General features: G+C 34.5%; 2 protein-coding genes across 2 annotated transcripts; both read right to left on the minus strand.

Annotated features, from left to right (window-relative positions):
* Positions 1 to 1,592: 1,592 nt before the first annotated feature.
* Positions 1,593 to 2,711, minus strand: LOC131652136 (uncharacterized). Its single transcript, XM_058921915.1, has one exon. It carries the CDS (start codon positions 2,709 to 2,711, stop codon positions 1,593 to 1,595), a length of 1,119 nt encoding a protein of 372 aa, XP_058777898.1.
* Positions 2,712 to 11,168: 8,457 nt separating this feature from the next.
* On the minus strand, positions 11,169 to 12,586 carry LOC131652142 (patatin-like protein 1). The gene is made up of 4 exons (XM_058921923.1): positions 11,897 to 12,586; positions 11,559 to 11,807; positions 11,319 to 11,485; positions 11,169 to 11,235 (listed from the first exon to the last, which is right to left on the minus strand). The coding sequence occupies exons 1-4, from the start codon at positions 12,584 to 12,586 to the stop codon at positions 11,169 to 11,171; spliced, it is 1,173 nt and encodes a 390-aa protein (XP_058777906.1).
* Positions 12,587 to 13,975: the final 1,389 nt, after the last annotated feature.

A 13,975-nucleotide genomic window follows, 5' to 3' on the forward strand; every position in this document is an offset into this window, starting at 1 on the left:
CAAAGGGGGAGAAGGAAGTTACACCTATATGCTTGTATTTCCTTGTTGTTTTGTTTAAAGGTACAAAATTCAAGATTTTCATCTCAAAATCATTCAAGACAAAATACTCCTAGATTCACATATTGAGGGGGAGTTATATATATTAAAGGAGAAGCTTTCCGGAAATAACAATGCATTAGTAAAGATTATTTGTCATCATCAAAAAGGGGGAGAATGTGAAATCAAGATTCTCAATGGAAGATCTTTTGTTTTGATGAAGACAAATCATACATGACAAGAAGGAAAAGATGATATTCAAGATAAAGCATCATGTGTAAAGACTTTGATTCAAGCTATGGATTCTTTGGAATAGGTATAATCATAATTATCAATTACTTAAAGTCTTAGATGCTCAAAAATCAAACCACAAAATTGCATAGCATACTCCTTCTTAAATCTCAAGTTTCATAAACAAAAACTGCATTTTCACCTAGTGTAAATCGATTTACACTTACTGTAAATCGATTGCTTGCTGAAGGTTTTTACATGCGCTTCTGTTTTTGCTTGTGTAAATCGATTTGCACAATATAGCAATCGATTTGCACTGAAGGTTTTTTTGAATTTTTTGACTGTTAGAAGTTGTGCAATCGATTTGCACAAAGGTGCAATCGATTGCTTGCTGAACGTTTTTGAAAAACAGCATCTTTTCATTACACCTTCTCAAATACCTTTTCATTAAAACCTTTCCTTTAATCTTGGCAATGGTTCATGATTAAAATACAAAAACTTGTGATATTTCAAGAGGTGTTATGAACATCTATATATACTCAAAATTTCAAATTCATTCTTCACCTCTTCCAATCAAAAACTCTTAGAAATTTTCAGAAATTCACATTGTTATTCTTCAATCTTTTTCAAGATATTTTCTACACACTTTCATATCATCCAAATCAGAAAATATTTTGAGCAATCTATTACTTTAAAGAATTGTGAATTATTAACATTGGAAGGGAAGATCAATCAAGAGATTGATACATTGTTCTACTATTCAAACTCTTATACAAAATCAAATACTTGTTGTATTCTTGTTATCCAGGATTGTTGGAAACAAGTTAGACACTTTGAGAGGATTGTTCTCATAAGTGGTCTAGTGAAAAATCCAAGAGGATTGTTCTTGGTCCAAGAGGATTGTTCTTGGTGTTTGGTTAGGCTTGTACAAGATACCAATTATATTGAAATCTCTTACTGCGTAAGGGGACTGGAGTACTCTCGGTTTGTGAGGGGAACCAGGATATATCCTTGTGTCATTTATTTTTCTGCACTTTACATCTTTTAGTAATATTACCATAAACCAGAAAAATAATCACTTTACACCATAAAACCGAAAAAGTTATAAAAGTACCTAATTCACCCCCCCTCTTAGGCATATCTGATACTTACAGACTCTTATGGTACTTGCAATATTTGGACTTGTCGGTCCCCGGTCTGGTGGGATTTGCCTTCGGGGGCCGAACGTTGGAGTTTTTGAACTCTGTGTTTTTGCATTCGGTCAGAATGCGCTCGCGAGAAGTGATCAGCGGGGTGTAGTCGTTGAACCGGCCAGCTGGTCCTCTCTACTCCTTATTGTCACGGGGCCTGTCGTCTTTTCTCTTCTTGTTGCCTCCGAGAGAAAGAGAATAGTCTTGACTTGAGTTGCGGGTAGTGTCATTGCCTCTCGAGCTTTTCTTCACGGCTGCTTCGCCTTCCTCATAGGCGATGTAGGCTTGGGCTTTGAGCAGAAGGGCGTCCATGGTGCGTACTTTTTCGATTTTGATAGCTTTCTTGAAGTCACTGCCGGGGAGGAGTCCCCGTTCCAGGAGATACCTCTTCATATGATCGCTAGTCTGCACCTGAACGACCTCTTTATTGAACCTGTCGAGGTACTCTCGGAGAGGTTCGTTGGCCCCTTGAATTACAGCCTCGAGGGTCGCTTCAGACTTCGGCTGCCGACGAGATGCTGTGAAGTGGTTCGAGAAGAATTTATTGAGTTCTGACCAAGAGTGGATGGAGTTGGGAGGAAGGTTCTTGTACCAGGTCATCGCTCCTTTCCTGAGAGTGGTCGGAAAGATCCGACATTTGATAGATCCTCGTACCACATGGTAGTCCATGACGGCTTCAATGCTCTGGATGTGGTCGTCGGGATCGGTGGTCCCGTCGTAGAGGTCCAGAGTTGGGGGTTTCTCCATTCCTCGGGGCAGACGGGCTCTTCGGATATCCTCTGATAAAGGGTTGCGGAAGTCCTCCTCGTCACTTGGACCAAGGGAGTTTGAGTGCCTTCTGCGGTTGTTGTGCTTTCGCCGAGGTTTCCCTTGTGTCTTACCAGAAGTCTTGCGGTTATCCTCAGGAGGGGAGCATTCGCGGCCCTTCACAACAGCTTTGGTGGGGCCCCGATGCCCTCGCTCAGGAGAGGGGCTTCCAGTTTCCTCTTCCTCGGGTTTCTGGTTTTTTCGTCGAGGGGAGCGGGAATCGGACCTCCGACGGCAATACCTCTTGGGCGGAGAACGTGAAGATGATGGCGATCGTCGGCGGTGCCTCCTCGGTGGGGAGCGCGAGGACGAGGAGGAGCGCGATCGGTGGCGTCTCCGCGGGGGAGATCGTGATCGTAGCTTCCTTTCCAGTTTATCAATTCGTTCACTTTGTTGCTGAATGAGGCGATTGGTTTTTTTGAGGGCCTCGAGCAGGACAAGGGCCATGCGGTCAGCATCCTCGAGGATGTCGAGTTGCTCGTGGTTGTCCTCGTACTGGGTTTCTTGCCTCTAGGAGGTATGAGTGAAGGAAGAAGCAGGACGCCCGTCCTTAGAGTTAGCTTCGTTGTTCTGGATTTGAGCCTGCTCGTTCCTGTTGTTTTGGACTTGAGCTTGCTCGTTCCTGGTTGTAACGCCCAGGAAAATAAGTATATGCTTAATTTGGACGTTTGTGACGTGTATTGGAATTTTACCGTTTTTGGAGTCGTTTCAGTCGGTATTAGTTCGGGATGGCGGACTAATATTTAATTGAAGGTTTTCATATTTTTGGTACTAGAAATATCATTAAGGTAATATTCCGCGTTTTGGGGCGTTTGAACGATATTTGAGCATAGGGGCATTTTGGTCATTTCCGCGGGGTAGATATTTTCTTTATAAGAAAGAAATATTGTGAGAAGGAAAGAGGATGGAAAGAAAAAGGAAAGAAAGAAAGAGAAGAGAGGAAGAAGAAGAGCAAAGGGGAAAAACAAGAGAAAGTGGAGGATTCTCAACCGAATCGATTGTCGATCGTCACAATAGCAAGGTAAGGGGGTGAATCTAATTTATCTTGGATGTATGATTCTTATAGTCTTGTTCTTGTTCATTTCTATGCTTGGACAACAATGGTGGATTGTGAGTTTAGAAGTTATAAACATGATTTTGTGGTGTGTATGTGTAGTATGATTATAGATACCTTCATTGATCATGCTTTCTTTTCCATTTCTATGGCTTGATTGAGTTTGGATAAAATGTTAGGTTTTGAGATAGATTGATGAATCAACCATGAAAAGTTTGATGTTAGGTTGTTTCTATGGTTTGTATGTGTTGTATTGGTGTTATAATGATGTTTTGGAGTGGTTTTGGTGGGTATAAGAGGGTTAAAACTGTTCTGGTTCGTTCTGGTTTTTTCTGGGTTTACGCAGGTCCGCTGAGCGGAGGTGGGTCCGCTGAGTGGAGGTTCTGTTGCAGAAAATTCTCTGCGAAGGTCTGCTGAGCGGAGCTGAAGCGGACGACAGCATTTTCTGTTTTTCCAAAACTTTGAAACTTCGTAACTCCTGAACCGTAACTCCGATTTTGTCGCCGTTCGAAGCGTTGGAAAGCTAACGCAATGAACTATATTATTATCTAATTAAATGATTCATAGTATGTAGTATCCCATTATTTTTATTAGGATCAAGTGATGAGTTGTGTAGTGTGTTCAATTATCCAAACTTTGAAACCTTGTAACTTTTGATCCGTAGCTCCGTTTCGTACGCCGTTCGAAGTGTTAGGAAGCTAGTTGGATGTTCTATATGATAGTATAGGCTTGTTTAGCTTGTTATTAATTGGTTATGAGGTGTTGTTGATGAAAACACATAATTGTTTATATGCGCGATATGATTGGTAAATAATCATAGTGCTTGGTGGTAATTGTTAATGATGTAGGATGTAGTAGTGGTTGGTTGATTTTCATAAATGGTTTTGTGAACTAGTGCATGATAAATCATGATGATGTGTTGTGTGAATGTTATCGTATTGGTACGAGGTATGTGATTAGTTGTCGATAACATGAGATCATGTTCATATGTGTTATGTATTAGTGAATGTTCATTCTTGATATGTGACGATGTTTGGTTGTTTGTTGTTAACATGATGTGTGGCCTTATGGCAAGTAATTGTTGTTATGAGAACGATGTATTATCATTGTTGAAATGTTGTTATTACAACTTGTTGATGATGTATTGATGGAGTTGTGGGCCAAGGGCCAATATTAATTTGAGGTGATGCAATTATGCGATCATTTATGCCGATGTGGCCAGTATGTTTTAACGGTGAATGTGTGATGTGTGCTTATTAATGCATGTGTGGTAATTATGGTGTGATGTAATTGATAACGATGTTATTAATTGGTGATGTATCCTTTTGGATAGAACATAAACGATGTAACGTGAGTGTATGATCGTGTTATATTGTTGATGATGTTGTTGTCGTGTAATAGAGTCATATATTTGCACAGCATAACATTTCAATACGTTAATGGCGGAATGCTGTTAACAGATGGCATGCGGGCATGGTTACCAGTAGGAGCTTAATGCTCGGTAACGGTATATTAGCCTGAGTGGCAAGAGGTCATCAGTGGGAGCTGCGTGCTCGATGACGACAGCCTGCGGGCTTCCTGAGTGGAATAAAGTCCCAGCATAATGCTCGGCAGGTGTATTCGGCAGGTGTATTTGTCATAATGACAAGGAGGAGTTTTACTCCGGATTTGGTACCACATGCATATGCATAGTTGAGTCTCATTCATCATCGTCTGTATTTATAATTTATGTTATCATTCATGTGTCACATTACTTATATATTGATTGTGGTTAAATGAGTGGATTACCTTGTTGTATGATTCTTGATGATACTTGTTGGCATTACTATATTTGTCATGCTTTTCATTATGAATTATATTCTCACCCTTCTGCTGATTTGATGCTTGAGTGGCATCCTGCAGATTAGCCGCTTTGGGAGTCTTTTGGAAGAGGTAGTTCTCCAGTTGGTCTTGTCGGTCGCTCTGATATGTAACACTGGGTAGTCGGGAGTCTGTTGTTATTTATTTGTATATGACTCTTTTGAACATGTATATGTGATAACGTGCCATTGTGTATTGTAAACACTTTATTTTGGAAAACTCCTCTTTGAGAGTGAGAGCTATATGTATATATATATATATATATATATATATATATATATATATATATATATATATATATATATATATGTTCATATCTTCCGTGTGTTATGTATCATGTTATTGGCAGGTGTGTATGCTTTTGGCATCGCTGATGCCCGTTTGTTTTTCTAGGTGTTTGTTTGGTTACTTAGTATAACATCCTAATTGTATTGTATGAAATTTTAAATACTCTGATATTTTCTTGCCTAAATGCTTTGGGTAGAATTAGGGTGTTACACTGGTGGGCTGAGAGACTTCGTGCCTTGGTCTCCCTGGTCCGTCAGCAGTGGACTATTGTCCCTCCCTCTGGTGTCGATTATGCCCGTCAGCCGTGGTACCATGGATGAGGGGGTCAAGGTGGAAGGGGTCGGGAGCTTGGTTGGTGTTGTTGTTGTTGTTGCCAGCCATGATGATCGTAGGATGAATTAGCTTTGATCTTTGTTTGCTAAAGACAGGGAATCTTGTTTCCCACAGACGGCGCCACTGATCGTACCTGATCAGAAGGATCGTCAAGGCCTGCTCAAAACTGGGTCTTTGAGAAGTGAAGGGGGGTGTACCTGCAAGGTACTCTGACGCCAAAGTAAGAAAACAGGCAAGGGAGTGCAAGTACGAGCTATAGGTTAGAAGAGAATGAATACCTGACCCACTAGTGAAAGAGGGTATTTATAGCCCCGAGCACTAGGCGATGATCTCGCTACTGGGCTGGATTCCCATGCCCAACTAGGAGACTTCCAGGTTTCCTAGGCAGAAATATCGGAGATGCGTGAGTGCTCTCCGTCCTGGTCAACCACTCCGAAGTTTAAGGAAGACGCGGTCCTTTAAGGACCACGTGGACTCCACATTATTCGGGGGGTTGGATATGAAGGAACCCTACGAGGAGTAGGGTCCTCGGCAGAGAGGGTGCTCGCGGGGAGCGCTTGTGCCGGGCGCCCGATAGCTCGCGGGAAGCACTTTTGTCGGGCACGGTTTAGACGAGCACTGCCAGCTCTTTGTGGGTCATGGGATGGTTTGGACTCCCAAGGTTAAGTGGGCCGAAAGTAGATTGGGCCGAATCTTGACCCAGTCCAGAACAGAGACTATAAAAATTAATTCAATAAATTAAGTATAAATTAAGTATGACTTTCAAGATGAGTAATTTTAATTTCAAACTAATAATAAAATAATTTTTTTTTAATATTTAATCCAAATTATCTTAAAATAATTAGAATATTGTTCCATTACCAATAATAAATTTATATTAAAAAAATTATGTTAAAAGATGCAAAGTTATAGGTTTGAATCACTAAATTATATAATTATTGAATTAGATTAGTTCATATAACTAAAAGGTAATATGTTATAGTCCATCATTTTTTTTATTTTCTTATATAAGTATAACTATTTTTTTTTATTTTCTTATATATGTTATAGTTCCCTTTAAAAATTAATAAAATAATTCTACACTATACAATTGATTCATATTTAGATCACAAGCACGAATTGACATATTTTTATTTATTATTTTTAATAGTATATTTTTTATCTATATTTTTTAATCATTACTTTAACATAATTATTAACTATTTATAATAACGTTGCGCGACCCGCCGTCATCCAAATAGACTTGATGTTTCTTTATCTTTTAATTTCCTTCTTCTGCAAGCTTTCCAAGTATCAATACATATTTATTAAACTCTTTTATGTAATTTAAAGATTTACTATAATTTTAATTATTATTTAATTGATAATACTCATATTTAATTTTATGAGAGACATTTAAAATATTAATTAATTAATTTAATTATATAAACGGGAATAAGTTACAAATACTTTTATAAACATGAAAAAGTTTACTGTTGATACAATTATTATTATAAACTGTAATAAGTTATAAATATTTTTATAAACTGGAAAAAGTCAACTGATGATACAATTATTTTTATAAACGAGAATAATTTGCAAATATTTTTATGAAACAGAAAAAGTCAACTTATTGATACAATTAATTAACGAGTTAATTTTTTTAAGAACTTACATAAATTATTAATAAATTAGAAATGCCCAAATTATTTTATAATTTACAAAACAAAAATTTAGTTAAGTAAAAATTTTATGTATATTATTAATAACAATGACATTTTATCTATATGATAGTAATCTAACTATAAGTAAAATTTGTAAATTATAAGTGTTTTTAAAATGAGATTTATGAGATTTATTAGAAAATATTTAACCCGTGCCTCGCACGGGTCTAAGTACTAGTGTGTGTGTGTGTGTATATATATATATATATATATATATATATATATATATATATATATATATATATGTATGTATATATATATATATATATATATATATATATATATATATATATATATATATATATATATATATATATATAAAGTTAGTTAATCTAGTTCATAATTTGGTTAATAAGTTGTCAATCATTAATGAGTATAAAGTCTGAGTCATTGTTTATTGGTTAATAAAATAATAAAAATAGTTAATAACGTCTATGTTTACGTTTGTGGTTAATACAATGATGAAGTTAGTTAATGACACAATATTATATTTATGTTATAAAATAAATTTTAAAAATAAAATATTTTATAAAAAAATAATATATTTTCTAAAATAATAATATTTTTATTTAAAAACACTATTCATCACGAACAATGTTTTGGTGTATGCATTTGGTATACATCTTAGTGTCAACATAGTATTACTGTATAAATTAATATGGGAAGGCCAACTTATAAACGCATTATTTGACAATTAACATTGGATTAGAAATTAATATGGGAAGAGAAAGTCATGAAAGCATTTAGAAAGTTTACGGGTATTCATTGCTTGAATACCTACATACCTACGAATACAAAAATAAGATAAAAAATCAAACTCAATGATATTTGCACAAATCGATAAAACTATACTAAACTACTATACAATTACTTATTCACACTAAAGTTGAGGTTATTGCTAGAAAAACTAATCAATCAAGACAATATATCCAATTATTCATACTAAAAAATATCATAATTTTACACTTATAGCATGTCATTTAATAGGTATTCACATTTATTCTTATGTTTACATCACTTTCACTCTCATAGTTACTTATACATTGAAATGTTAACCTTACATACCAATATCTTTTCAACTAAAGGCCAAGTTAAAATTTCTGAACTTTTAGGGGACAACTTAGTCTTGTTTTCAAAGAGGACTCTTTTACTAAGAGCATGAACATCGGTGCCATGTCACCGTTTCTAAACACATGTCAATGCTACAGTATTAGAAGATAATAGATATTTATGAAAGGGTAGTATGTTTGAGGTGATCATGGTAAGCTAGTCCACTGTTATGCTCGAAGCAGTGGCTTCACAAGACCTATAGATTTGACACACTATCTTTAGGGTAGCAGGTTCAAACAATGATATCAATGTGTTAAATCAATCCAATGTCTTTAACGATGTTCTGCATGGGTGAGCTCCTGAGGTTCATTATACAATCAATCGTACTGAGTACAACATGGGTTACTATCTATCAGACGACATATATCTTGAATGGGGAACATTTGTGAAAAGCATCTCAATGTTACAAGGTGATAAAAGGAAATTATTTTCCCAACGCCGGGAAGGTGCAAGAAAGGATATTGAACGGGCATTTGAAGTTTTCCAATCTCGATTTGAGATCATACGTAATTCGGCTCGATCTTGACACATTGCACAACATGATTGTTGAAGATAAACGTGTCACATATGGTGGCAATTTTGACTATTCTTACGATAATCTTGACAATGACCAGACAACACTACCAGATAATTCTAATATTGATTTTCAAGAGTTTCTGCGTAAAAGATTTCATGTTCGTGATAAACAAATTCATCGATAATGATAAGTGTCATAATATCGGTATTTTATGTATATAATTTGTGGCAGTTATCTGTTCTTTTGTTGATATTCATTTGAATAATTCCAACTTTGTTTGTAAATACTTTAGTTTAATTTGTATATAATTGAATTTCCGATTCATTTGTGTACGTTTGATAGATTTTTTTGTCTTTTGTAGTCTAAATTATTAATGTGAAATAGGAGTAGGACTCATCATATTCTAATAGAAGCTGCCCATAGACAATATTAATTCTCACATTTGTAATCATTTGAAGAGATGCAACACTGAGCTTCAACATAACGCTGGCAAGAAAAAAATAATAGGGTTAAATATGTTTTTAATCCCTATAAATATGTGACCCTGCATTTTTAGTCCCTATAAAATTTCCCTTCAATGAATAGTCCTTTTAAAATTTTTATACATATAATTTTAGTCCCTGCTGTCAAACCAATGTGTATTTTAGAATGATTATTTTGCAGACATGTTCATAATGTTTTAAAAAGTTTTTGAAAAAAAAAAAGAAACTCAAAATTTAATTTTTAAGTTGAGATTTTCATTACTTTTATCATTATTTTTTGAAATTTGAAAAATTCATATTTAATTCTTCTCGTTTTAAAAAATTCTAAAACTTGGTAAATAAATATTTTATAGTATTCTAAACATATATAAAAAAATTATTCAAAAATTTAAAAATTAAAGAGTAATTAATCAGTTTTTAAAATTTTAGAAAATAGCAGAGACTGAAATTACATGCATAAAAATTTTAGAAGGATCATTCATTGAAGAAAAATTTTATAGGGACTAAAAATGAAGGGTATAGGAACTAAAAACGTATTTAACCCAAAATAATAATCAGAATTTGCAAAGTTTCAAGGCCCTCTTGGTAATGGTATGTTGTTGTATGTTTACACAAATACATGCCAATAAATTTTAGATATACTATGAAACCATTGAAATTTAGGACCCGTTTGTTTTGGCTTTTTTTAAAATTGATTTTTATATTGTTATAAAATTTTGTAAAAATTTTTTTTACAAAGAAACTATTTATAAAAGCTTCAAATGAAAATTTTGTTTGAATAGTTATTCTTAAAATGTGATTTTAGGTATTTCATCTATTTATGGAGAAAAAATTTGGATATCAAAATTTCAAAAATTCACTTAATTTTGAAGCTATTTCAAATAGATTTTCATAAAAATCATTTTCGAAATACAACTTTTAGAAAAAATTGCGATTTTGACTAAGTTTTGATTTTCAATATGTATGCTTATGTTATAGGATGTCAAAATTAGTGTTTCATTTTAGAAAAAACGAATATAAAAAAATTTGTAATATTTTAAAAAACAGTTTTGGAAAATCTATTTTCAAAAATACAAAGAAAAAATCCATTTTTTTAAAGCTGAAACAAACTGGTCCTAAATCAGCAAAAATTAATATTTATTCATCTCAGTAGACTCGCCTTCACGTTATGTTATTTCTCAAGGATTCCATGTGGCATATACGCTACGCAGACCCTTGGTTGGCCAAGGGCTGAATCTCTACCTAGCTTAAGGTATGCAAAACAATTCTGCTTTTGTCAACAAACCGGAGGAAACAATGAAATCATATTCTTTGCAGTAGATCCTAGTTCTGATAAAGCAATGATAGCCTCAAGTATAAAAAGGCAATGTATATTGTGTTAGCTGTTTTGCTTATATCCTGACATTTCAGTAGTATGTAGATTAACTGTATATAATTATGAACCCTCCACATAACCTTCCTAAACTCTCCGATACCGGAATATGTGCACCAGCTGGATTACAATAAAAATGTCTCAAAAAGTAACAAATTGTATATATAGAAACAAAGAATTCATGATCAATGAGCAAATGTCCCTCTGTTCAGTTCTCTGACCCTTCTGTGATCGGAAAGCATTTTAGCAAATCTACAAAAGCAGTTAAAAAAAATTATAACTTGTATTTTCAAAAGAATGGTGTTAGAGAGGAAAGTTAAAAAAGTTAATAATACCTTTTGAGAGCATCTTCATTTGTTTCTGTGTTTTCAACTGGCTCCTTGTTTAAATTGACGCTAGAGACCGGTTTCTTTAACAAGCTTTCACCAATTTGGCAAAGATTTTCTAAGTTGGTTTTTGTGGAAATATCAAAAGACGAATTTATACCAGTCAATGTATCATCCTGCATTTTATTATATCTAGTTAGTTATGAATTTGCATAGAACTTAAACAATGAATACACAAGAGTTTAGTACCTGTATTCGTAAGTAATTAAATCTAGCAAGATGGGAATAAACCCCAAGTCCAGACGATTGAGTTAAAAACTCCGGAGGGGAAACGCCATGGGCTAACCAATCTAAGAAACCCCATTTTTCTACCACTTTCTTCTCAGGTGAACCAGTGCCCAATGATATTATTAGAAAACCACTACATTTCTTAGGCTTAATGGAATTGAAGTCAATATTTTGATTATGATTTGTCACTTCACGGATAGCTATTAAAGTCTGAAACCAAATACACACAAAACTTGAGTGATAAACAAAGTTCGGTTTAATATGATATGGTTGAATTAAAAAAATAATCAAGCACATACCGGATTACTTGCATAGATAGCACCATCAATAAGGTTGAATTCCTGTGTATTGCCGTCCCTATCTTGGTTCTTGAAATAGTATGGTGGAAAATAAATAGGCATAGCAGTTGCGCCGATGCATACGTCAGACAGTCGAGCGTCCAAGCATGGCGGGTAAGATGAGAAAAATTTAATATGCCTTGTTTTTATGTCGAATGTGGGAATGATAATATTGGTTAACGTCTGGTGCATACGAATTTCCCCCAGCTTCTCTCTGACTATACTGTGAAGATATTTTCCATCGTATTTTGGTCCTGATGTAAGCACTTTCTTAATTGATCCCAACCAGGAGGATTGTGGGAAGATCTTTGAAGAGTGTTCCAAGTAAAAGGATTTGATATCTTTGGCCGAATAAAGCGGACGTTGTTTATCATCTGGAGCACTTAGCATGGCAGCAACAAGACCACCGGTATTGGTTCCCGCCATCACATCAAAATAATCGGCAAGCCTGGCAGATTCACCGTCCAATTTTTGAAGTTGTGATTCAAGAAACTCGAGGATGGTTGCGGGAATAATACCTCTTACACCTCCTCCATCAATACTAAGAATAGTAACTAAATTTCCAGATGATTGTGTTTTCTTGCTCTGCCAAAACCAATTTCGTATTCTCTCCATGTTGATCTGCAAAAACCAATTTTGTATTCTCTCCATGTTGATCTGACAAAACCGTAAAAACCAAAACCAAAACCAAAACCAAAACCAATTTTGAGATGATTGGCTTATCTCCATATTCCTCTGCCAAAACCGTAAATACCAATGAGATTGGTTGTTAGACTGCAAGTGAAAATATTTTAATTTCAAAGGAATGGGTGGGCCAATGCGATTTGAAAATATTTTATTTAAGTTTATTGGAGATTTCAAAAGATTTAGGTTTAATCTAGGTTTATGGTTTATTGGAGATTTAATTGGTTATTTATGTATTTGTTATAGTGTCATTTATTTTTTAGTGTTAAGATATTATTTTGGTTATTAAAAATTTGATTTAATTTAGGTTTATTGGAGATTTAAAAAGATTTAGCAATATGAAAAACAATTGGTTGGAGATTTGATTGGTCTGTAACAAAAAAAAATTGCTCTACACTCGTTTCCTAAACCGATACCTATGGAATATGTTTGTTTTAGGTGATTATCTTACTGAATCCACTTATTGTTTTATATGATAACGTGTGTGATCTCTTGGACTCTCAATTACTGAAAAAACTTACTGCAACTTCTAAAATTGCTTCTTTCAACTGTGTAAGTATAGGGTCTTATTGTTTCCAGATTTGTTCTTTGAATGAAACCCTAGCTTATGTATTTCAAACTATATATATTCATATTATGATTTCATTGAATGCCTCTAATGCTAACTATTTTATGTTATGATTTTTTCCAATTAGTGATGTTTTGTTTTTGCAAAAACTAAGCTTTCTTATGATATAGAAAACAAATGTGCTGGATTTTTTTATTCCTGGAACAAAAGAAAATGAAGGTCATCAGCTTTCATATCTTTCATATCTATGGAGTATCAATTAAATAAATATATAAAACTATAGCCGGCACTTGTAGAAGCGTTATTGAATTAGCCAACGCGCTTTAGTATAAGAATTGTATTTTACCTCAATTATCCATAGTTTCTGACAAATGGTTTTAAACTTTTTGTATAAACGTTGGATTTGCAGGCTATATTTATGCTCTAAGTGTGTATAATTTGAGAGGTTTTCTTAATCCACCATGTACTTCTTAGGGACTCCTGCGAAATTTCCTTTTTGCTTCCAGTTTACCGAAAATAAATTTCTGGTTCGCACCCTAAACCACCCAAATTTACTTACGGTATGCTACCGGAAATGAATTTCCGGTATACTGGTGAGCTTATATCGCGCCAGAACCTTTCCCCTCCCCATAACAGCAAAATTTCAAAAACAAACTCTAAACCCTCTCAAAACCCTTCTCACAAATATCAATTTTTCTCTCAAACAATCAACACAAGGTTCAGTCAATCATCAAGCAACAACTAAGACTCAATCAATCAAGCAACAAACAACTCTTAACCAATCAAGT

The sequence above is a fragment of the Vicia villosa genome, linkage group LG1 (genome assembly GCF_029867415.1).
Source record: "Vicia villosa cultivar HV-30 ecotype Madison, WI linkage group LG1, Vvil1.0, whole genome shotgun sequence".
Taxonomy (NCBI): Eukaryota; Viridiplantae; Streptophyta; class Magnoliopsida; order Fabales; family Fabaceae; genus Vicia; species Vicia villosa.

Excerpts from the sequence above, each read along its gene's own strand:
- LOC131652136 (XM_058921915.1), bottom strand. The coding sequence starts at position 2,711 with ATGGCCCTTGTCCTGCTCGAGGCCCTCAAAAAAACCAATCGCCTCATT.
- LOC131652142 (XM_058921923.1), bottom strand. The coding sequence starts at position 12,586 with ATGGAGAGAATACAAAATTGGTTTTTGCAGATCAACATGGAGAGAATA. Across the intron at positions 11,808-11,896 it reads CTATCTATGCAAGTAATCCG|ACTTTAATAGCTATCCGTGA; the intron begins GTATGTGCTTGA and ends ATTTGGTTTCAG. Across the intron at positions 11,486-11,558 it reads TTAATTACTTACGAATACAG|GATGATACATTGACTGGTAT; the intron begins GTACTAAACTCT and ends AATAAAATGCAG.